Source organism: Xiphophorus couchianus, chromosome 6 (genome assembly GCF_001444195.1).
Source record: "Xiphophorus couchianus chromosome 6, X_couchianus-1.0, whole genome shotgun sequence".
NCBI classification, from domain to species: Eukaryota; Metazoa; Chordata; class Actinopteri; order Cyprinodontiformes; family Poeciliidae; genus Xiphophorus; species Xiphophorus couchianus.
The window spans coordinates 20,433,863-20,459,798 of NC_040233.1; the positions used below are offsets into that span (position 1 = coordinate 20,433,863).

General features: G+C 36.4%; 1 protein-coding gene and 1 long non-coding RNA gene across 4 annotated transcripts in view; one reads left to right on the forward strand and one right to left on the reverse strand.

The window, feature by feature from the left end:
• The window catches only part of LOC114145781 (myosin IXb), a 39,574-nt gene extending 18,947 nt beyond the window's left edge, over nucleotides 1-20,627 (reverse strand). The window contains exons 1-12 of one of the 3 annotated variants that reach the window (XM_028019361.1): nucleotides 20,170-20,626; nucleotides 16,287-17,106; nucleotides 6,536-6,630; nucleotides 6,109-6,171; nucleotides 5,838-5,937; nucleotides 4,682-4,782; nucleotides 3,029-3,152; nucleotides 1,898-1,987; nucleotides 1,664-1,780; nucleotides 1,402-1,536; nucleotides 1,127-1,248; nucleotides 10-151 (exon numbers count right to left, since the gene is read on the reverse strand). In XM_028019361.1, coding sequence (XP_027875162.1) covers nucleotides 10-151; nucleotides 1,127-1,248; nucleotides 1,402-1,536; nucleotides 1,664-1,780; nucleotides 1,898-1,987; nucleotides 3,029-3,152; nucleotides 4,682-4,782; nucleotides 5,838-5,937; nucleotides 6,109-6,171; nucleotides 6,536-6,630; nucleotides 16,287-17,060 — 1,863 coding nt within the window. In that variant the 5' untranslated portion in view covers nucleotides 17,061-17,106; nucleotides 20,170-20,626. Of the gene's footprint in view, nucleotides 1-9; nucleotides 152-1,126; nucleotides 1,249-1,401; nucleotides 1,537-1,663; nucleotides 1,781-1,897; nucleotides 1,988-3,028; nucleotides 3,153-4,681; nucleotides 4,783-5,837; nucleotides 5,938-6,108; nucleotides 6,172-6,535; nucleotides 6,631-16,286; nucleotides 17,107-20,169 lie in introns of all 3 variants that reach the window. The other 2 variants (XM_028019363.1, XM_028019362.1) reach the window with 2 other exon arrangements.
• Nucleotides 11,458-11,868, forward strand: LOC114145785 (uncharacterized). Its single transcript, XR_003595766.1, has 2 exons — nucleotides 11,458-11,578; nucleotides 11,707-11,868. It is a non-coding gene; the product is annotated as an uncharacterized LOC114145785 (long non-coding RNA).
• Nucleotides 20,628-25,936: the final 5,309 nt, after the last annotated feature.

The following is a 25,936-nucleotide window of genomic DNA, read 5'->3' on the forward strand; positions in this document are numbered from 1 at the left end:
GAGTTTTACCTTGATGTGATATTTAACTTTTCCAGCGAAGTGTTCAATGGTAAAAGTTTCCTGCACGTAGGGAGAGACCCCAAAGCGAGGGTTGCTCTGATGGTGTTGTTTAAACTTGTCCAGCAGGGTTTCATCTGGGAGCCGAAGGAACCTGAGAGAGACGGAAATTAAAGAAAAATAGCTTTTTTTAATATCTATTTTATATCTGAGAAAGTGAATAAGGCCAAAGAAATGAATAAAACCGCAACAGAAAACTCTGTTTCTGATTTCTGAGTCATGCATGAAATTAAAGTTAAACCCCGAACTGAATATTTAAAAAACTGGATTATCAAGTCCTGCTGTGAACTGCTCTCGCTTAGCCTTTAAGTTTCCTAAACCTTTGAATTTTGTTTTGTTAAGTGCCCTGCAACCATATTTAAAAGTATAAAATCTGACCCAACAGTTTTAAACTGAACAGGTTAAAATTGGTCCTATGCTGCATTTTAGATTTTAACTTAATTTTGCTCAACCAACAAGTTTTAACCTAGTATAAAATGAGATATCAAGAAGAAAAAAATGTAAAGGGCTACTTTTAGATGCTCTTATATAAATGTATATTTTTGCTAGATGGAAAAACTTTATCGACATTAAAATTAGTCAAACATTTTTTATAACTTTAAACAAGCATTTTGCACATTTCAAGTCTTAGGACTCCTAAACGTTAACATGATTTCCAGTCAAAAGAACAATGCTGGTAAAACTAAATTATTCATTTAAACCAAAATCTTTCAGGGGTATGTATAACTTTGGGACGAACTGGACCTCTGGTCGCAATGTTCCACATGCAAGTCGAAAACCCATGAATCATTGTTGTATTTTTATGGAGCTTAGTGCGATAGTAATCTGAAAGAAAAAAAATCTCTGTATTTTTTACATTTAAACACAAAAACAACACAACGTTTTGCATGCACAGCACTGCTTCATATGCATCGCAGCTGATGTTTTGTTCCAGCTGATTTTCAAAACTAACAGAGGTTGATGTTTATGAGCAAATCCCTTCACATTTCAACATTTTATTCCACCAAAGCATATTTCTCCCCATTTCCAAATTGTTAAATAGTGGTGTCTAATGTAAAATTTCACCTACTTGCTCTCCTTGTTCAATAAGTGGAGGAGCCCTACTGACGGGTCACTGATCAGCTGGATGCAGTCACTGTTGTCAGTAAAGTTGATGTTTTCCCAGGTTATGCCTTCTGACACATAGACCTCCTAAAAGTTAATAAGATGGCAAACAAATAATCACAAACCTCCCACAAAATTAATTTAAATCAACTTAAAAAAAAAATTAACTGCAGAAGCAGGAGAAATGTGAATGTTATATTGTGTTGATATAAAAATAATAATAGGAAAACAAAGACCAACCTGCTCAAACTTAAAGATGTTCTGGTTGATGTAAAACTGCTGCTTCTCACTGGCGTAGTTGATGCACAGCTGCTCAAAACTGTTTCTCTGGAGGTTCTCAAACCCAAACATGTCCAGGACACCAATGGACAAACACTAAAAACAGAACAAAAGCTCTTAAAATAACAGCATATAAGATCGTTTTGATAATATTCATATCATCTACAAACATTTACTGAAAGATCAGAGAGCTATAGAACAAGATTTAACTTTTTTGACTCACAGAGACGGACTCCTCCATGTCTCGTCTGTTGATCATTGCGTGGTTAATGTGAAGGACGATCCAGTCAAACAGGGCGCTGTACAAACTCTTCGCCATGGAGTCACGAGCTGACACGGCCTAGAAATAAAACAAGGAAAATTAAACATATGGCAACACCTTAAAACCGAATTGACAAATGGACATAATAGTTTAATTACAGGTAATAAAGGATCTTAATAAATTCAAAGTAATTACCTCTTGTAGTGTGTAGGATGAAACCACAGTGGAGGTTGCAGTCACTACCTTCTTCTTGGTTAAAGTCGTCACCAGCTGCTCCTTTTTCACCTGCAGATAAAACGAAATAGAGATAACACAGATTAGCTATCACTATATATTTTGCGGTACTGTTGTGATGATAAAAAAATGATGATTATAAACTATTAATTACTTCTTTTGACACCAAATTCATACGCCAACGCAAATACTGACACATTCCCAATGAAATGGGATTCTTTAGGATATTGCTTACTAAAAGAAGTGTGATTTATATCACTAAACTGCACAACGTTTCCAATTTACTCATATTTACTGATGCTTTCATGGACCAAATGGTGGCAACAATAGAAAAATATAGCATTTCCAATAATAATGTCAGTTCTTCACAATTAATTTTAATTTATTGAGATAACAATAAATGAAAATTCTTATAAGAAATTATTCCCGATAAATGATAAATACCCAACCCGAGTCCAAACATGAAGAACCGATGAGCGTTTAGTGAAAAATCATTTTCTGTCACTTTTATCGACTATAGTCATCACTGCTGATGCGTTCCTCCCCAGCATGTTAACTACTGGGATGGAGGGGAAAAATGTTAACTACTGGGATGGAGGGGAAAAATGCCCAGCTTGTTCCAGTAAAGAGAATAAAGAGTAATTTATTTTTATCTATATATTCTTTCATCTGATCTTCCTGGGGTTTGAAGTGGTCAAATAATTATGAACAAACTTGATAAAAAATAATAGGTCAAGCTCCCTTTCTGTGTCTGCTACCCCAAGAATTTGGCATGCTGAGGTGAGTGAATCTTTGCATAGTGCACAATGAGGTTCATTACGTCTATTTTTGGGTTGTTGCTGCTACATTATAACCAGCAGAGGATGTTTATTTTTGAATTTATATTTCATATCTGAGTTTTGATGCAAATCCACACATTTTTTTGATATTTCCAAAAAAATATTCTAAAATAAGTGGCAGCCCAGTTTAGCTTGTGAACTAATTAAATTGAATTTGCAACAGTTTAAGATTTATAAAAAGGGGAATGCAAGAGAAATGCAGCAGTGACAGAGATTTTCGAAATTTAATGCAGGATACTGTGATCAGTATTACCATAAGCAGGTGAGACAGTGAAGATAAAACCTCTGCAGGTCCAGCCTCCAGGACTTCAGTATCCTTTGACTGACTGTACGTCACATTTCCCAAGAGCAGGATGGCAGAGACCACAGATAAAATGCTGCAAAGCAAAAACAGAAAAACAAGGTTTTAAGTAATTTTAGAGTGGAAATAACACAAACATGCTGAATGACTGTCAGCTGCGTACGGGTCGGTTGTCCTTATCAAGGAGTAATGTGGTTTTTAAGTCTTTTTAAACTCCAGAAAGTTCTGGAGTGACTCAAGTTTTTCACCAGCAGTTTATCTCAATTGTTACCCCTAAAGTCGTCCTTTCTGCATCTACAAAAATGGAGAGGATTCCCAAATAATATTTTTCCACCATCTTGAGAGGATTTACTTTAATAGACTCCTGAGTTTTCTGATGTTACACAGAAACCAGACAATCTGAGCTCATCCCAGTTCATCGTTTCCAATCTACGACTTATTCTCTTCATCCTAATTATGAAAACAGATGAATTCATCACAGCAGATTTTTTAAATATCCTGAGTGTGACAGTCTTTTGAAAGCCAGACTCTATATAAATGTTTGTAAAACTTGACCTAATTTAATGATCAATTAATTAATTTATCAAATGATAACACAAACACTGACTTATCAGCACCCCCTCACTGCCTATAAGACAAACATTTCACTTCACTTTATTCAGTTTAACTTAATTTGTTTAAAACCTCATTTAGGACCAACTAACTATTTAGTTCATAAAACATCAGTGTTTTTTAAGTACAAATCTCCAAACTTACTGCAGGACTCATCTTTTCAGTCAAGTATGAACTATGATGGCCTCTAGTGGTGTAAAACCTCAGAGCAATCTGTAACTATGCTTATTTATTTATTTTTTTGTATTATTATTATTTTTCATCTTTCTCTTTTCATAAACTTATTTTATTCTCGTTTGTTTTAAGTGCTATATAAATAGATTTGACATTGATATCATCTGACCTTAGCCATATAATAAGCATTCAAAAAAATAAATGTTAAATGCATTATGTGTACAACATCTATTAGGGAACACATAACCACTTCTGATGAATAAAAACTTGAATGTTTAATCTTCCACCTCCATGTTGCTGTGTGTGAATATTCACCAGGAAATCAAACCTGAACACGTAACAAACTATGCAGCTGATGCACGTTGTGTCCTGAGGCAATCTGGGGCGCTGGCTGGAATATGTGCTGCATTTCTTTGGCGCTCGACAGCGACAGGCTCAGACACGTAAGCGACACCAGTATAGAAAGCAGAAACTACTCGATAGAGCTTAGTTTCAGTTACACTTCGCTTGGCAAACATGTGTGCACTTTAAACTAGAAGTATGAAACAAACATATGTTTGCGTGCTACTGCAAAAATCAATGCATTTTCCTACATTTTATTATGAATTATGTTAGAAAGTTATCAATTGAGCTTTCAACTAGCATAAGTTTTCTTAAAAAACACCAAAGCAAAAACATTTTTGTTTTCAAAGACGACTTTAAAAACGAAATTTGAAGCGTTTCATCTCATCTTGATAGTTTTTTTTTGTCAGAACTTTGGGAAGCTTTGCTAAAGCTTGTGGCATTTCAGAAATGTAATGTGATTATAACCACATTTACCGTTTTTTAGTGGCGGTCAAAAAGCCAACCATCTCCATAGCTTGCTGAAGTCTTTTGTACTCCTGTTTTGCATCGTCCTCCTCGTTTAAATTAAATTCCCCCTGCAGAAAAAGTGCAGAAAGAAAAAAAAATAATCAGAAACAATGTGTTCGTGCATAGTTCATTTAACCAGTGCAAACTCTTATCAGTAATGGTTCAGCATTCACTGGGGAATTCCCAGGAATAGTAGTAAATATAACAGTAAAATGAAATAAGGTGAAGTTGTTTGTTTTTGTTTATTTCTATTTATTACAGACATAACTGAGGACCAAGAATTGGCTACACTTACATAGAGAAATCTGGAGGAAAATATTTAACTAAATGAACTTTTTCTTCCTAAAAAGGTTTCAGTTGAAGATAAAATAATCTTATTAGTATTTTAGAAAAATTTTCAGATATTTTTAAACTTTGAAAGTAACTTACTTTAAACTTTTAAAGTAAAAAAAAGAGGAAGAAGATTCAACCAGCAACTTTATTAAACCTACAAACAAGGCAACATTTTATACCCGTCATGTTAAGATGTATTGTTAATAAATAGGGTTTTATGAATAGTTATTATCAGTCATAGGAATATAAAACACGCTTTTAGTTGTATATAAATAAACTAAATTGAATATACTTGATACAGTCCAGTATTTATCTATCTATTTATAAACGAATGCCACACTTTTCAGATTTTTATTTACAAACAAAAATTAAAACAATTTAAAATCACGTAGGAATTGCTTCCATTTGATACTTATGCACCATTTAGTGTTGATTTATCACATATACAAAGTAAATAGATTTTGGTGGTTGTGAAATTCCTCAACAAAAATAAATACTTTCGCAATTCACTTCATGAAAGAGGAACAAATGTTTTAGACTTTCAGAAATGTGTTAAGCTAAATCCTTCATCTACGACAGAGGAGGAAATATGAGTAGACTGAGCTGAATTATGTTTCGATTTTACACAATTCTAGTGTTAATTTACAGCATAAATTATTATGCTGATGAGAGATTTAATGGCCAAGTGGTCCGGTCTAATCAGACAGAGCAGAGGCTTCATTATTGTGTTTTATATTAGCTCGTCACTTCCTCTTTCTCTGCAGCAGTAAAGCGTGTGGATCAAAGGTACCTGGTTGAGATAAACATAATCCTGCGGCTGCAGTAGATGAAATTCTTCCCGGTCGTCTTTAGACGCGCCCATCAGCAAACAGTAGAAGACATGGAAGTTCCTGAGGATCAGGCGCCACAAAAGACATTTAACTTTCATCGTTTACATTAATGGTAAACGTAGTGGCTTCATTTAGATATTAATGTTATACAGATATAACAAGAAATGTATTACCTAAACAATATTTGGATCATAATCTGAGTTGATTATTTGAAGATTTAATATTGCATACCTTTGATTTTTAGCTCTAGACACCAGGCGGTTCTTTTCCAGCAGAAACTTCTCAACAAATGCTCTGTAAATTATGCACAAAAAGAGAAATAAATAAAAGCCATCCACTGAGAAATGATGTAAAATCCACCATCTTCACTGCAAAAACTGGTCTAGTTTCTAGTGCAAATATCTTAGTACACGTGAAGACAAAACAAATTTTTGAGCAAGATAAAAGTGATTGTTTTTGTTAATGATTTTCCATGTTGCAAGTGAAATAATCTGCCAGTGGAACTAGTATTTTTCATCAATATTAAGGAATTATTGACAAACTCATATCTTGCTGAGAAGTTACTTCTACTAAGACATTTGCACTAGAAACTGGACCAAAATATTTAGCAGGATTTTGCATTTTTACAGTGTTTATAAGGAAGCACATGATGTTTTACCCTCTGATGACGCCACTTTCCAGGTAGATGAGCTGGATGAATTTCCCAAAGCGGCTGGAGTTGTTATTTTCTGCTGTCTTTGCATTGCCAAATGCCTGCAGAAACATATGAAACACAGCTTAAAATAAACAGAAAGTAGCTTTAGAACCTTTCATGTACATAAACATGGTAAATGTTTGCTGCATATGAGTTAAAATTTGCATTTGTATGGATGGCAGCACAAGAGTTTCAATTGGAACCAGGTTATAATTTTACAAACTGTTCACATTGTGATTATTAAACAGAAAACCAAAAACAAAATGGTTTTCTGTATACAAAATTAACCACACCCTGTGTTTTAATAGTGTAACAGGTGGAAAATGTGGGTCCTGTAGGGCCTGTGCTCAAATAAACCTGTTAAATGTTTCCCTTAATAAGCTCCACTTGCTATCAGGCTGCTGCAGAAGTTGGAGATTGAGGTTTGCTGGAGCAGGAAAACATTTAAAATATGCAGAATAAATCATAAATCAACTTTATTTGTATAGTACATGTCAGCAACAAGGCAGTTCAAAGTGCTTTACATCATAAAAACACAATCAACAATTGAAACATTATTTTCCATGTGCTCTCATTACACATTAAAATGTTGGTTAATGTTTCATTAATAATGGTACAAAATCAACTCTAAACGTCGGTTTTTAGTCTAGATCTAAAGGAACTCAGTGTTTCGGCTGTTTTACAATTTTCTGAACTGTAGCGAGTGACTGTTTTACATCACTCTTTGTTCTTTTTTTTTTTTACCCCTCCAGGGGGTGTTTTTGTGGGCTCTAGTGTCCCTTATGTGATAGTAGGCTGACAGGAAACAGGGAAGGAGAGGGGGGAAGACATGCGCAAATGTCGTCGGGTCCGGGAGTCGAACCCGCGACGGCCGCGTCGAGGACTCAAGGCCTCCAAATATGGGTCGCGCTAACCGCTACGCCACCACAGCACGCCCCACTCTCTGTTCTTTACAAAGACACAAAAGTTTTCAGTGGATTTGTTTTTGCACAATCCTATGGCGTGTTGTCTGGACTTTAACTGAGCCATGAATCTGAATTGATTCTTTTTCTTTTGCAGGTTTGCTGCTGTCAGTCATATATGCCCACGTTTAACGCTAGGAAACTCTTATAAAGAGAAATTCATTACTGACTGAATAGCTGCACAACAAACCCAAATCATTTTCTAATGCCGGCTGAGGAGTGAAGCTTTTGGGATGAACTTGTTTAATTATAACTGCTGGAAAGATTAAAAACAGTCTTAAATGCTTTTCAATTGTAAAAAATATTTTCCAGTGTTGGATGATTGACTTGTAACTGTTTATAAAACTCTGGGTTTCTCTGTGCACTTTGATAAAACTCGACTTTCACAGAGGTGATCACACTTGGTGATGATGAGTAGGTGATATTTGACCAGCAGCATCGGACTATTACTTTAGAATAAGTAAAACTGTACTTTGTTTTTGATTTTTTTTTTTTTTAGATGATGACAAGAATCTGTGGTGTGTTTTTGTACACTTGTGGCAAATATAAAAAAAGAAAACTTGGCAAGAACACATTTATTTGATCATTTCCTGTTAAGTAAAACTGATAAAACGGCAAACTTTGTTTTTCACTCACTTCAAAACTCAAATATTTTCTATGTTATACTTTTATTTCCCTCACAAATGGTTCTGTCCAGTTTTTCACTCCATACAAGATCAGTTCTTTACTTTCTAACAAGCTTAATCTGATGTCCAACCCTATCGTTTCTATTAAAAAACATTACTAGATAATTTTCTACAAGTCTAAACAACACGCAGAAGCACAATCTAAACACAACGGATGAAATGATAAGGAAACTCAAGGCATTGAAGAATACTTTATTTCCTTTTTCATATTTAGTCTCATCCAAGGGGATTCTTCTCATGCATTTATGATGTAATTTAACTAAATATCATTCAAATAAGTGTGAAAGATTGTAGAAAGATGTGCAGAGAATGGGGTAAACTCAAGGTCTGGGGGCTAAAACAGGCCCACTGTTGCTTTTTATGTGGCCATCAGTTCTTCCAATTGTTGACAATTCATGCAAAAATCAACTGAATCCCACATTTTGTCTCGCTAATGCTTAATTTATTGGAAATTTTCAGCAAAAATGTTCAAATCTATTGAGTTTAAGTGATGCCATCTTCCACCTGCAGGTGGCAGTATTTCTTACTTCTTCTACTCCGCTGCCTCAGTCTTACTTTATGTCAAATTATAATCCATAATCAATGTGAAGAGTAACAAAAAGTCACATTTAACGTCATACCTTGCAATTATTTTTGAATCAGCTTCACAAAATCAGTGATTTTGATTGTAAAGAATCAGAAACAATCGCAAAATCCTGGAGAATGATCGATGTGACAAGATGTTCAGTATTAGTTAATTTTCAGAAGTACTTATTGAATGCAGAGGCAGCTATTTATTAATATTTTAATGGTTTATTAATGGGTTTTATCAATATATTCTGGTACAACCAGCCCTTAAAAGTAGAACGGTTGTGAAAAAACAGTAAAACCTTGAATTGAGATAAAGCTGTGTGATATTAGGAACAAATGTGACAACGGTAGAGAAGGATGTGATGACAATTTGACTTGCAATTACACAAATATTTGAAGAAATAGTGTTTCTGCTTTTAATTCAACACAACTACAGAGGTAGTAATCTGCCAGCTACTGGAAAAAAATGTAATTCATAATTTAAATCAATTTTAATTAAAAAGATGCATCTAGGCACATCTGCTGCGTTTGCAAAAAGATCCAGCTGGGTTTACTTTCGCATATTAATGATCTTAAAAACACATTTTCTACTGCATTAAACAACAAATATCCGTGTGTTACATTAATGGCACTAATAAATGGAGAACATTACTGAACAAAAAGCTTCATGATGACCAGGAAACCCAGCAGATGCGACTCCGGTAGGAGAAACTTAATACAGTTTTTAAAACAATATCGCAAGTTTTTAAAATCTGAAACCACTGTTTAATCTGTGTGATTGACCCTAAACGGATAGATTTTTTTCAACAAAACTGCAGCAGCAGCAGGAGAAGACCCACTGAAGGACTTACTGTGCTGCTGAACCAAAAACCATTTTAAAATCTGACTCTGCTGTCGATGAAATATGATTATTCTGTTTCCAAAGTGAGATTAATTAGTATGGTGCAGAAATCTGTCGGGAAAATCCCATTATTAATAATCTACAATCTCACGCTGGTTGATTTAAGGACGGTTTGACAAAAACAAGAGCTGGACAGTCTTTAAAAAAGTACAAAGAGAGAAGGGAGTTGATTTATTCTTGATTATATGGGTTTGCCAGCGGACCTGGCTAAGCCTGTTCAGACACGTTTCTGTTTCTCTTCTCGCTCCGGTGTTCCCTCAAAGGTAACGCCCTGCAAATTCCCTCTGGGAAGCTTCACAAAGGCAAAAGTAAAGCATAAATTCACCCAGTTAACGCATATAAACACACGCTTTGTTTAGTCCAGGTCGAAAATCGACTTAGTTATCGATTAATAACGTTTTCAATGGGGAGAGAAGGTGGGAAGGAATGGCAGATATCCATCAGCAAGAAGATAAAAAGGAGAGTGATAGCAAGATGACATGGAAACAAAAACAAGAACGTATGAAGTTTAGATTTCAGACAAATGGGAACTGGTTCTGCAGACTGACTCATACATGCAAAGGAAATCCCAAGATGTTAAAAAAGGAGCAAGAATGCAGAAGCATCGCACTGTTATAACATTTTTTATGAAAAACAATCATCTCAGAGATTACTTTTCACTCATTAAACATCTTAAAAGCTAAACTAATCTCTCTAAGCTTTAAGGAGAAGAGCTGTGAACAACTGAAACAAATCTTAAACGGTGGGTTTTTCCAATTCGAATCGTGCAGAACTTGTTTTTGGAGAGAAAATCCCTCTTTTGTCACCGTGTAAAAAATAGCTGGGCCCTCTGGGAAGGAGGAAGTGTGCAATCTGTAACCATATCAGCCTTTTCTGTGGCATCTGTTTAGATGGAAAGATAAAGCACAAAAATCTGAGGGGGCGAATTTCTGGTATTTCCACACCTACTACTGGAACAAATAAGTGAAGAGTCAAAAGAAGCAACATGAATGAAACTGTTACCACAGCAACTCCGCTAGTTTGTTTCCCAATACCACAGTTTAAATGAAGTGAAACCAACTAATGCCTCACTTTCAACATGTGGATCCATTCTCAGGCCACAAACGTCACTAAGAAATGTATTTTTCCTTCAATTAAACCAAAATAAAGTCACATTTTGTCATGTATGCCATTTAAGAATGCAAGTATTTCCCTTCGGATCTGTTTGGCACCAGAGCAAATAGGTGACCGAAACAGAAACTTTGGAGCCAAAGTGTGTGAAAAATTTGAACCAGTTACTCATTGACAAAGATAAAGTAGCACAACTTAGATTTATCCGCCATTGAATCTGTACAGATAACAGCCTAACCTGAAGGGACATTTTGGAGAGTTGATACCAAACAACCTTTGGGGCCAGGAGCAGGAAATGTCTTCACAGAAAACTCAAGTAACCAGAAATCTGTAGATGTTAAATGATCCAGAAAATGCTTTTTCAGAGGAATTGCTTCTGCTTGTTGACCTACTTTCTTTCTAAATTGATGGTTTATGATTGCAGTATCTAGAAAAAAAACATTCACGACCTTTGAACCTTTTCACATCTCGTCAGCTTACAACCACAACCTTCACTGTCTACCAGTGAAAGTCTACCATGCATATTTTAAAAATGGAGTTAAAAGTGATATAAAGGTTTTACACATAAAAATGTTAAAAATCTGACATGCATATTACTTCCTTTAAATAAAATGAAGTGCAACCAAGCTTTTAGAAATCATCAAACCAGTAAATGAAGTCAAACTGTGTGCATCTCAGCATAACCCAGCTTTTCTGTGAAGGCCTCAGAGGTTTAATGGAGAACATTACTGAACAAAAAGCCTCATGATGACCAGGAAACCCAGCAGATGCGACTCCGGTAGGAGAAACTTAATGCAGTTTTTAAAACAATATCGCAAGTTTTTAAAATCTGAAACCACTGTTTAATCTGTATGATTGACACAACTGTAAACCTAATAAAATGTCACTTTCCACTTAAACTGACAGGCTGGGAAAAGAAAACATCACTGGTCAGCTTCTATGCTCTTCAAATATGGAACAAACGTCCAGAAAACTGAAAAACAGCTGAAACACTGAGCTTTAAATCAAGACTAATAACCCGCCATTGTGGAGTTGATTTTGAACAATAATAAATCGAATTTTGATCAACATATTTGATGTGTATTAATAATTTTAGCGATGGCACTGGACAAAATGTTGTTTTCACAACTGTTTTTTTTTTTTTAAAGTTTTCAGGGTGTAAAGTGCTACACAAATAAGCTTGATAAACTGGTTGATTACCACTGAGAATCTGGGGTGAGACTTAAAATTGATGTTTGCAGAAGGTCTTTATCCAAATGGTTAAAAACATGAACTGTTTGGTAAATAATGTCTGTATTTTTAGTTTTTAGGATGTCATGGAGAACCAATATTTAGTTTTATATTTACTTTTAAATCAAAGGTGAAAACTAGAACTACCTTCGCTTAATATCAACTGGAACATTTTAAACTAGTTTTTCTTTTGTTGTGCTTGTGTCGTTTTTATTTTTCTTCTAATACATGTAAAGCACTTTTAATTGCCTTGTTGCTGAATAAACTTCTTCTTCTAATGGTTATACTACATATTTAGACATCCAGAGGTTTTAGAAAGAAAACCAAATATTTGCACCTCTAAAGCAAGCCAAAGACGGCTCTAAAATTATTGATACAAGAGAATTATATTCGTAAAACCTTAAAACAAAACATATTTTCTTTTTAGTTCACAATCATGTGAAAACCTGTCTGTAACATGAAAACTAATAAAACACAATGAAGTCTGTAACATGTCAGAATGTAAACAAAGTTTAGGGGATGCTAGCAGTCTGAAAAAGCACAAATGTCCTCTTATGTTTAATTAGTCTAAAGAAAATACCAAAAATAACCCAGTTTGCCACATAGATGAGTATTTGAACATCAAGAAGATTCCCAAACATTAATTAGCTGGAAATTTGGCTTATATATTGGAGATTAACAGAAATAATGTATCTTTGGTGAGCTACCAAAGCTACATTATTTAGCTTTGGTAAATACTGTGCACTTATTTGCACAGTCCAAGGTAGACTGTTTTTCTAAGGTAGAAAAACAGTCTATGTTTTAGTTCATGATTGTGAACTAAAAAGAAAATATGTTTTGTTTTAAGGTTTTACGAATATAATTCTCTTGTATCAATGATTTTAGAGCCGTCTTTGGCTTGCTTTAGAGGTGCAAATATTTGGTTTTCTTAACATAGAAAAACAGTCTATGTTAGACTGTTTTTCATGTTTTTCTTTGGTCCTCAATTTTGTCCATATCCTCATTTTCTAAGCAGACTGTCATAATCTGGGACAAAGACGGACAAAAAGCTAAATATCAATGGAGGTAAAGTACAGACATTAGAGGTGGTTTAAGACTTTTTCACAGAATATTTCAAATGAACAGATTTGCTTCATTTATTTACCAACTTGTTGCATTTCCCATAAATCTATGATAAACAGACAATTCACTAATGATTTCACTAAACATTTGAGGGCCACATTATATATTTGCAAGTTTCTGTTTCAAGACTCAAATAGCAAGTTTTTCAGAAAGAGACAAGTACAGGCATATCTTAACTGATAGTACAAGGAAAAAAAAAAAGAGCCACAAAGTGATCTGCTGATTAGCGAAGTCGTACCACAGTGAGTCACACTCTGCAGGCTTGACTTTATAGATACGAATCCAAAAAGAAAACTTAACTTCATTGTCTTTTGCTGTAACTTGCAGCAGAAGCAGATGTTTGTTTTCTGATTTACTCTGAGCTTGTTTTAGTTCTGTTGGAATGAAAGTTACAAATGCCTCTAACATTTCAACAAGTTCCTCTCCCTGCAAGAGCTGTGATAAAATCTTAACAGAGCTGCAACCAGAGAATGTTTCCCATGGAAGTCAACAGCTCGTTTGTTTTTCCGGATTATGCGTATTAACAAAGACAGGAACAAATGTTCAGCTGATCTGATTCACGAGTCATTTAGGCAGATTAAAATATTTGAAGCCGCTTACAAAATAAGAACAGATCTGGTTACTTTTATGCAAACATTAGAACAATTTGTCAATAATGGATTTATGTGGGTTTTCTAAAAACAGAAATGATAAAAATTTCTCAAGTTTTCATCTGAATCAGAACCAAACCCACAAACTAAACCACAAACAAACAAATACCCAAAATAACAGCAATTTTTTATGACAAAACTTATCAGAAACATTATTAACTAACAAACTAATGGCCAGATTATTGTTAATCTTGTCTTTTTTAGTCAATTAAAGCTAATTCTGATTATATTGCTTATTCTTATGCTTGTCTAATCACTCAATTTATTTTAGCACTAAGTGATGAAATTAAAACAGAGTTTCTGCAGGTTTCACCAACACAAACATAAGACTCTTTAAGACCGTTATGAATTAAATGTAAGACCTGTATGGCAACAGAAATTTGCTCATGATGGACATAAAAAAGCCAGTTACCTAACTAGCAAAGATTAGCAGCTAGCTACCGGTAGCCCAAACCACCTCCAGTCACAAAGCAAGGTGAAGATCTGCGCATCACTCAAACTTTTCTCTAACAAAACTAATTTACAAGACCTAATAGTCCAGCAATGACACAATTTAAGACGTCTGATTAACATGTTTAAGCCCAATTTACTTTTAGAAAAGCATGAACTGAAGACATTTTAAGGACTTTATTGTAGATACATGAGTTTAAGACTTTCTAAGGACGTGCGGACAGCCTGTATAAATGCATGTGATGCCCTTTGGTGAGTGGAGCCCTGAGCAGAGAGCCTTATTGATTATATTGTTTATTATTCTGTGCTTCAAACTAATATCACATGAATATTTCTGGCTCCTACAGATTTTACATCCAGGTAGGGCTGGGCGAAATGGCTTGAAGTTAAAATATCAGATTGTTATTCATACCAGATCACATTTCCAATTTTTTCTCACTTTCTTTTGTAAAAAATAAATTACAATTTGACAGAAAATATTTTCAAAAAGTCACTTTTATTTAGATCATCCCTGTATGACGAAGCATTACTATAATATTCTGCTAATATTATGACTATGTTTTATATAATAGTAGCTGAATAAAGCTGCAATTTTACCAGAAGAATCTATTAAAACTTTGCTTTAATGAGAAAAAAGCTTGGATCATTAAATTTTGTATATTTTTTGTGTTGGAGTTCTCCTAATATTACCATTTTATTCTGATAATATAAAAACTTTATTGTCGTATTACTTTGATTTTGTCAAACGACTTTCAAGGTTTCCCCCAGAAAACTTGCTAAGCCTGGTGATGCTACAGCAGTGATTCATCCAGTGGTTTGCCATGGTTTTGAGTTAAAAAATCTATAAAGTTGACAGGAAATTTCAAAATATCACTTGATAATTATGTGTTACTGAAAGACTGGAAGATTAATATCTGAACACCAACTATAAAGTCTTAAAAATGCAAACATTTATCCATCCATCCATCCATTTTCTGGTCACCCTTGTCCCTAATGGGGTCGGGAGGGTTGCTGGTGCCTATCTCCAGCTACGTTCCGGGCGAGAGGCGGGGTACACCCTGGACAGGTCGCCAGTCTGTCGCAGGGCAACACAAAGACATACAGGACAAACAACCATTCACACACACACTCACACCTAGGGAGAATTTAGAGAAACCAATTGACCTGACAGTCATGTTTTTGGACTATGGGAGGAAGCCGGAGTACCCGGAGAGAACCCACGCATGCACAGGGAGAACATGCAAACTCCATGCAGAAAGACCCCGGCCGGGAATCGAACCCAGGACCTTCTTGCTGCAAGGCAACAGTGCTACCAACTGCGCCACTGTGCAGCCCGCAAACATTTATATAGAAATTAAATAATTAAGCAATGCTAAGCCTGGTGGGGGCACAAGTAAAGCCTGGTGGCCCGCCAGGTTTATAATACACTGGAGGAAACCCTGACTTTATTCTGGAATTACTATGACTACACAGCTCTGGAAAATATTAAAATGATCAGTTCCTCTGATTTTACTCTTTATAGGAATATGTTTGAGTAAAATAAACATTGTTCTTTTACTCTATGCTGACAACATGTCTCTGAAAAATGTTGTATTTATTAGCAGAAAATGACAAATAGTCAAAATAAGGAAAAAGTGCTTTTGGACCTCAAATAATGCAAAGAAAACAAACTTCATATTCATTTAGAAACAACAATACTGATGAAGAGTTCAGAAATCAATATGTGGTGGAATAACCATGAGGTTTTCTATAAGGTTCAGTGCAGTGGGCTCTCATAAATAAAAATTAAATTCGAAGATACTTTCTTGATCCCACAAGGAATGCTGTTCTAACTTATTAAAAGAAATAGATTTTGTTGCAGAGTTGACCTCAAAATCCAAATAAATAGAAGCTGTAGAAAATGCTTGTAAGATGGCTGACATCAAATGAAAAAACAATTAAAAAAAAAAGTTGTTTAAGAACCAAAGATTCAATTAAATGATAAGATTGATTTATCGCCCAGCCTGTGAAAAGGTTTGTATGTTGGTGTCCTACCTCTAGAACCGGCCCGGCCCCCAGAATGGCTCGCTCCAGTCCGCCGGCGTACGTCCCCGGGTTGAGTGTGGTCAGGCAGTGGATGAGGTAGCTGCTGCTCTCAGTCTTCCCCGATCCGCTCTCTCCAGATATCAGAATGCACTGGTTCGCCTGCCGGTCCAGCATGGTTCTGAACGCCACGTCGGCGATGGCGAATATATGCGGGCTCAGATTGCCCAGCGGCTGGTTCTTGTACAGCTTCACGTACTTTGGGTTGTAATAAAGAGGTAAAAACCTGTTGGGATTGACGGCGACGAGGATGTTGCTGATGTAGGTGTAGATTTTGTGCTTGTGGAAGCGCTGGCGTAAGACCTCCAGCACCGCCTCCTTGGTCACAGACGGGAGGCTGCAGAGGTCGTCGGACTCCTCTTTAGATGTTGCGACTTGCTTCGCTCCGTTGTTGCTCTGCTGCAGGACGAAGTAGTAGCCCTGACTCCGAGGGTGCCATTTCTGTGTCTCCGGCGGCCAACGCAGGACCCGCACCAAAGGGCGGTCCCCATCGTCCAGAGGCGTCTCCTCGCCGCTGCTCTCCTTCACCTCCAGTAGGCTGTAGCTCTGGCTGGAGTCCAAGTCCAGCGTGACCACAGCGTTGTGGATCACAGTCTTCACCGTGTCCTTGATGCTGACCTGCAGGGGACAGTAGGCATCTGTCTCCAGAGGCAGCCTGGGGTAGATCTGCACCACACGGGCGTCTTTGTCGTGCTCAGGGGTCCCAGCTCCATCTGTAGCGCTCATCCTGATCCAGAGACGGGCTTCTGCATAACTCACAGCCCACCAGGTACTGCAGAAAATCACACACAGTGGCAATAAAACAACGTTTTTAATTAAAATAAATCAATAAAAATATGAGAGTTTCTGGGAAAACATTTGGATGGAGTTAAAAATATCAGCGCCTCTGGAAAACATCTGTAAAATACCTTTAAATAAGCAAATCTTTTATTGCTATTGCATTAATTTTGCATAGAAAACAAGACATATAATTAAATCTGTTCTTGCCAAATCAGATTAACTGATTTGTTCTTGTTTTCTTTTCAGAGAACGAAATTACAAATAACAAAAAATGTTTTCAAAAAGTGTTTTTTATTTCAGTCATCCCTACAGTGAGTTGTACGACAGAATATCTGTGTTTGGCTAAGAGAAATTTTAGCATAAGTAGGAGAAAATACTCATAATAGCAGAATAAAGCTGCAATTTTAGCAGAAAAATGTCTTAAAATAATAAATCAATAAAAATATGTGAGAAAACATTTGGATGAAGTAAAAAACCTTTAAATAAATACATCATTGATTGCTATTGCATTAATTTTGCATAAATTATGACATAAAATTAGAAATGAGCGATTTAGCTAAAAAATAAGATCGTTTCATACCAGATCCGATTTATCGTTTTCTTTTCAGAAAACAAAATTTCTAATTTTTTCAGTCATCCCTGCTATAAGTTGTACGAGAATTTTAGTTTAATTATGAGAATATAGTTATAATATTAGCAGAATAAAGATACAATTTTACCAGACAAATGTCTTAAAATAAAAAAAAAGTAATTTTAATAAGAAAAAATTTGGATAAATAATTTTTTGTTAGAGTTCCAATAAAATTACTACTTTGTTCCCTAATATTACTTTACTCAGCTAAGATTAAGATTTTATTCTTGTAATAAAACAAGAAAAATGTAGCCCGACTGTTATATTTTGTTGCAGAGTTGATCTGAATTCAAAGTCCAAATAACCAGAAGCTGTAAAAAAAATAAAAAAAATCCTGCCAAGCGAGATGCCGACGCTGGGTGTGCTGCTGACGTCACTGAACTTCGGAAACCCAAGATGTCCATTGGTGAAAAAAGAAAAGGCAACTTTCAAAAACCAAAAGTTTGATTAATCGATAAAATCTATTTACTGACCAGCCTTAATCTGCAACTCTGGAAGAGAAATGTAAAAAGCCTTTAAATAAATTAATTAATCTTTGATCGCAATTGAACGGCTTTGCATAAAAAACATGACTTACAATAAGTGAATGCTTTAAACCAAATCACCGGTGGAAACATCTACACTGTGTGGATGCCAGTGGCAGTTCTGGCATGGATGGCAGATTTTACACAAATCCAGTTTACCAAGATTTAATGCAATCAAATTTCCTGGTTGCGTAATAACACAGAGGCAGTCCTGGTAGAAGGAGAGGACATGGGATAAATTATCTGGAGCTCATTTTCATGTGAACCAATAAGACGCCTCCTTCCTCAGTTCTTTCTACCCAACCAGGATATTTCACACTTCACAAGAACTTGACTATGTAACAGTGGCAGAATACCATGAAAGAAAACACATTTCTGCTCAGATGATGCAAAAACGAGGCTGCAAGAACGTAATGATCTTCTTAAAGCATAAGAAACAGATATATGTGTTCGATTTTAACCTTTTTTTTCTCGTTTTCTTTCCAGAAAACAAAATTACAAATGACATAAAATGATTTCAAAAAGTAGCTTTTATTTCAGTGAGTTGTATGCCAGAGTATGTGGGTTTGGCTATGAGAATTTTAGTTTAATCAGGAGAATATAGTCTTAATATTAGTAGAATAAAGACTAATTTTACTAGAAAAATGTCTGAATATTTTTTGCTAGAGTTCTTCATAAAATTTCTACTTCATTTCCTAAAATTACCTTATTAGTGTAGTTTGTGTTGTTTTAACGCTTCACTTAATAATGAATATAAGCTCAAATGCGAGGCCAGTTTGACAAAAACGCTTCACAACCGCTCCTCTAGACAGTTCAGAGTTCTTGATCTTTGGTTTCTAATCTCTTCACATTTGCTCACCTCTGAGGTTTTCTTTTGGCTCTACATAACAACTAACTTTTTGTATTTGTTTTGTGCATGATGACCCATTTCTGCTACTTTGAACATCAATTTGGATTATTAACGTAACACTGAAGACCTGCTTTGAGTTTGCATTTTTAATGTCTATGAATTTCCACGTTCCCATAACAATATGGAAACGCTAGAATGAAAGTGGCCCACAGCATCACACATCTTCCACTATACTTAACAAGGAGCTAATCTATATATCTATCTTTTGATTTTTTAATGCCTGACCCACCGTGAATGTTGATTAGAAGCCAAGTTTTCAGGTTTTATTTATTTTTAATTGTATGCAATTTAAGAAGACCAACAGGCCCACAGAATCACAGAGCCTCCACCATGCCTAACTGTAGGTCTGAGGTGCTTGTCTGTATAGTTTGTTTTGAACTAACAGTGTCTGTTGCTGTAAACCTCAATCCAACCAAATCACCTAATCCCAGATTAATTATCTTATCCGACTCCACATGTGAAATTTTGCAGAGGAAACGGAGAAAAAGTTTTTTCCATGACTCCCAAACATCCAGCAGGCATACGTGTGTCACGTCATAACTGAGCCCCAGGCAAACAGAAAATGACTGGTTACAACTAGTTAGAAGTATCTAGAAACTTTACTCCACTTTAATTGTTAAAGTACAAACAGTGACGTTTATTTTAATGGGATTATTATGGGTGCCAGTAATTCTTCCGTTGCTATTTAAAGAAAAATAAATTTCTTACTTTATTTCATTTGGGTCTTTTCCCCCACTCGGTAAATATGTTCAAATAAAAGTTAGGACACAAATTTCTCAGGAAGACTAAGAAACAGCAATGAAAGTTGAGTTTATTGTAAGCCCTTATTCATTTTGTTTACTTCTTGTACACTTTCAGTATCCGCACGCTTTCCTGGGAAACCATTAATCCTAATATAATCAACATAATCCCGATAAACAGACATCTGTCCATGGCAAACACCTAACAGTAACAGGTGTCAAAGAGGCGCTAAATGTCAAAAAGTCTCACCTTTAAGGAAAGTGTCTCATTCCATCTTCGAAAACTGGAAAACACGCTGGCAGGAGAGAAAAATAAAGATACCTGCACTTCTGTGTGACGCTGGCCAACTCCTGTCACACAACGTCAGGGGAAAAACATCACTTGAAATAAAAAAAAGAAAAGGAAAAAAAACAGGCCGAAATATGAACTGAAAAGCGAATAAAGAGTTCCCAATGGTTAGAAAAAGGAGGTTTTAGTCTATATCAATGGTCGTAATTCCTACTGCAATGCCTTTTTCCTTGTGACAAATGCAGGATTACGTTTTCTCGTCGTCCTTGGCGGAAAGTTATCGTTACTTCCTACATTTCTCCACGCGCAACGCACACACACACACACACACACAAACGCGCGCATACATCCGCTGACAAGGTGGGAATTAATGGATACTTTCCCCTTCAGTGAACCCGGAAACACCGCAACCTTAAAAAATGAGAAAAAATAAAGAAAAAAAGCAACGAGGCCGCCACCGTCACCGTAAAAAAACATTAAATAGAAACTCAGAGGCGAAATAATAATTCCCTTGGTGCAGTTTGGTACAGGTGAGTGGTGGGCTTAGCGCGTCTCCCTCTGGCCCCTTGAGGTATTACAACGTCTAAGCTCAGGAACTCAAACTTTTTAACGCCTACAAAGACTGAACAAACAAATAAATAAAAAATAAATATATAAATAACATATACAAAAACTTATTAAAAATAAACTGTCTTTGATGGAGCTGAAGGTGATGAGGTGATTGAGTTTGTTCTGCAGTGTCAAAGTTAGATTAAACAAAAAGATGGATGGGTAAAAAGTGAATCATTGGTTAACATTTTTATTAGTTTTTTATGTGTTCTATGTGTAAATCTGACCCAAGCTACAGGACGTTTTTCATGCATTAATGCACTGAAATCACCCGTCATTAGACGTCATTCTGCATTCATTTCCTGTTTCAGTGATGAAGAAGCTAAAAGCCATTATATTCTTTTATAATTACTATGATATAAAAATATTCTCATTTGAATATGTTGCTAAAGCATCTTTGATGGATAAAACCTGTTTGAAAAATCCCTACCACAAAGATTTTTAGATATTTTTTATTACTCAGGTTGTTTTATTTAGTTAATGCTATGAAACATAGTGGCAATTATTAAATGTTTATTTGGAAATTGTAGTTTTACCAACTGCTAAAAACTTAATTCTATGTTAATCAAACAAAATCTGAGCTTCATTAAAAAAGAAGAATTAAAAAAACAACAAAAAAAACTGGATACATTATAAATCAAAATCAAAAGTTATTGTCATGAAATGCGGTGAAGGTGCTGAGGAAGACACTGTGGACCCAGGTTGAAATGAAGAATGAATGAAGAATTTAATGAAGTTGCCAGAAATACAAAGTCCAAAATCCAGGCAGCACAGAATGAGAGGAAGGCTAAGGCTCAAAACTGGCAGCAACTGGTAAACAAGAGACATCCGACAGCAGACAACAAGGATCACAGGTGGGTTTAAATACACAAGCAGACAATCAGGAGAAACAAAGAACAGGTGTTTCTAATCGAGGGGTATAGACAGAACCAGAGACTCCACAGAACCCAAAATAAACACACAGAAAAATTCAAGTCACTACAGTTATAGTATAAAGAAACTGTATAAAGAAATTAAGATGCAAATGTTTCTTTTTAAGACTTGGGTCACTTTGTGTAACTTTACCTTAATGGTTTGAGCAACGACTGATGATTCTGTCAAATGTAATTAATCTGTGCATGCCTGTTCAAAGCTGAAACGGGAGACCATGCAGTGGTTAAAGTGCATAAAAATGATAAAAATGCATACAAAGGGCCAACTCCTCCACCAGAAAGGTCATCTCACAACCAGGCTCAAAGCACACTTTTTCCTTTCCTGACTTAATGTCGTGTTTTGATTTTTGATTCAATGTCGCATTGTGTTTCTGTTTGGTGTGATGTAAAGCACTTTGAAATGCCTTGCTGCTGAAATGTGCTACACAAATAAAATTTGATTGATTGATTCCACTGAACTTGAAACTCGAACAAGTCCGTTTGCTGCCCAGCCGTCAAAACCAGTGACACTCGCCACTAACGAGACCAAACCAAGCTTAAACACACCGACCTCAAACAAATTTAAAATTTCTAAAAGTGCTGATCACATTTCCACGTGACACTCAAGGCAAGATCACAACCGCTCCTAGCACACATCTCCGAGATGTTTTAACAATTAAAAACCTCATCCTGATCCGTGGTTTATAACGACAAACTAGTAACAAGTCAATGCACAATAAAAACTTCAAAAGCGACCACCCGCTGTGTGTCCCCGCTAACTGCAGAGAAGAAGCTTACAAACTCATCCTATAGTCTTCGGGAGGCGCAGCGATGGGTTGTTATGCATTTAAAAACCAGTGGCACCATAAAGGCGACCAGCAGGCCGTCACCCCCTCGAAACCATTAAATGCTCCATGAAGGGAAAGTGGATAGGGAAGCTCTACCCGCCGTACATCCACACTAGGAAATAACGCGGTGACACCCCTGTTGGGAAACGCCGCTAAAGCCTGCAAGGAGACACCTTCTCCAAAACGTTTTACTAGTGCACATTAAAAAACTTGACACTTACTTATATCGCTAAAATCAAAGCCTTGGAACAAGCATCCCACTCCAAAAATCACAAAATGCACTTCACGTTATCCAAACCACCTGCATATCCCAAAGACCGCACATGTCCAAATAAGGACAATTACATCACGGGCTTCCCCCGTCACCAATTAAACGCATGGAAATAGAGTAACGCTAACGAGCCAGAAATCCGATGCGACACAGGCGCCCCAAACAACGTAGTTTAGTCAAAACGGTGAGGAAAGCCAACTTACCGAGCCAAACATAAATCACAGAACCGTTTCAAAGAGCCCCCACTTGTTACGACTGGGTCAAGGTCATAACAACAACGGGAGACCATGCAGTGGTTAAAGTGCATAAAAATGATTATTTATTAACAAAAGCAACAATGGATTGTGGATGTCAGTATCAGTGGTGTAATGCAAATTCTTGGATGTGGTGTATGTGTGCATATGGAAGTGTTGAAGTGCAAAGACAAACTCAAATGTGCAAAAGGAGGGGAGCTGAGGCCTGGCAACAAAACACCACAAGCATCAAGTGGCAGAGTGGACGCCGAAGGCGACGACGGCCAGGTTTAAATGCTCTGTGCTCCAAATTAACAAATCAGCAGCACCTGTAAAGGGGAGGAGCACAAAGACAGACAACAATAATCATCTGGAGATGTGGTTTTTAATTCCGTGTTTAGGTTTCTTAGAAAAACAGGTCTAATAGGGAGATTATAGGGATTAGACATCTGGTTCATACTCCAGTCCAGAAGGTGGCGGTAATGCACCTGAAAGTTGTTTGTCAACCGCCATAAAACAAAAAGAAGAAGAAGAAGAAGACAGACAACAAGACACCTGCAACCCAGCCCATAAGGCGCAGGACCGTAAAGTTGCAAACATAACAACAATACATATTTGCAATACTAAGTAATGGTCATAAAACCACTGTGTGATAATTAACTGTTGTTGTTGTTGTCACCAGCCATGTTTTTTTTTTTTTTTTTTTCAAATTTGGAAACGTGAGAAACACCCCAAAACATTAACTGCACAACACAAATTGGCCCAATTTTAAAGGTCATGGTGTGTCACAGAGGCGTCTGCATGCAAATTTACAGTAACATAAAAAGGACAAAAATTTTGCTTAAGTGATGTGTGTGGTGGAATCATGCAAATGTTTTTTCGTGGTGCAGCCAGTTCACATTTTATAACGCTGTATTCATCAGTCGGTCATTTTAGGATGTAATGATACAGTAATGCATCAGTGGTGATCTGTGGTGGACGTCTTTGCATTAACTACAATAATAGCTGTAAACCCCACACAGTTATTGGGACATTTGCATTCATCATCATGGAAATTATTAGCATATTGTGTCTGTCTTTTTTAGACATTGCTTAATCCCAAGTTGTCCAGGTTGGTGACTGCACACTCATAACTTCAGTGATATTTTTAAAACCAAGAACTGTGTGCGTAAGTTTGTATTTATTGTTGGATTTTCTCTAATTCACTCAGGATCAACATTGCAAAGTAAATATGGGCTCAAATATTTACTTATCCTCCTTAAATGTTCACAAACTATCATCCCACTACTTCCTGTCGTCGTCGTCTTCGTCGTTTTCGCCTGTAGCAACATCCGGTTGTTGATCACGTGACTCGTGTGACGTGAAAAAAGCAGTTTTGCTAAATACATCTATTTTGAGAAACCACCGTATCTTAGCGCAAGAACTTTCAAAACTGGCAGGTTTCCATTAAGTGAATTTATTTTCCTTATTTGGAAATGCAGCTTGTTAGTCTCTTAATAATTTTCTATTGTGAAACTCTTCAAATTAACTCAAACTTTCTTTATCTAGTGAGTGTGTTTACTTCTGTTTGCAACTTGAACTTCGACTGTAAACAGTCAAAAATCATTTAGGCTAATTCAGGCATATTAGATTACATTTTTAATAAACATTTCACTGTCAAGAGCTTGTGTTTCCTTCAGAAGGAGTCTTCAGATTTTATCCGCAGGAACATGGCTCAAGGTGAGGAGTAATTGTTCAGACAGCAGGCTCAACCCTCCAGGTTGTCTAAAATCAATAGCACGCCTTATGATCATCACTTCTGCTTATGCAGCACCGATCCATTCGGGTATTTAATGACTGCAGAGGTGTCGAGCTGTTGCATCCCAATTTAGTGAAGACGCTCGCAGACACACTGACGGCTTATTATAGCATGACGAATGAAGAGAGGCGATGCAAAGTGTTACTCAGCAGAAATCAGCTGCCGATGATAACGACTACCTGCAGAGGCAGCGAGATTCGCCCACACAGGAGGACAAATTAGGGCAGAGGAGTGAACTCTGTATTTCATTGGGTCATCATAGACTCTTTAAAATGAATACAAATGTTCGTGGTCGTCTCTGGTGTGTTAGTGGTGATGGCTTTGATGGAGGAACTGACAGACTCATTAGGTGTCACTCTTGTTCCTGCTGGACTGAGCCAGTTCTGAAAAGACACACTGATTCCAGTTCAGTAGGCACACGAGTAAACAACCCAAACGCAGCTCAGTGTCACCAATTCCCAAAATAATTGAAAGCATAGACAGTAACAAGCACTTGCTCTATTTTAAACTCTGAAAAAATTGCTTTTTTTTTTATTAGCTTACATCATCTCTGTCTTTACATTCGACACAGCGAGTCAGTTATGTCCATTTAAAATTATCTTTAGTGTGATAAAAAAAAAAAAAATAATCGCTCACGAATCACCCTGATTTAACCTTTTGTTCTCCATCACTGCCTGATTCTTCATCTTTTTCGCCTCATAAATCAGAAGAAGCCAACTGCTACATAATTTGCCTGGACATGTAAAGACTTTTACAGCATTCCTCTTCTCTTTACAGTACAGGTGCTTTTAATGACGGCCGTCCGTCTCTCCTCAGCTTTGGGATTTATGGACAGCTGGGACCTTCAGGTATGCAGGAGATGATTTTTTTCATGTCAGACACTGAACTTAGCCACTGTGAACAAATCCTGTTTGTACCGATGCTCACTGATGAGCTAAGTTCTGCATCTTTAGAAAATTTCAGTTTTGCTGTTGTGCAGTTTGGGGGTAAATAACTGTTTCTCCTTCTGTAAAACAGAGACAAAAACATGCATCATGCAACTTATACACTTTTAAATT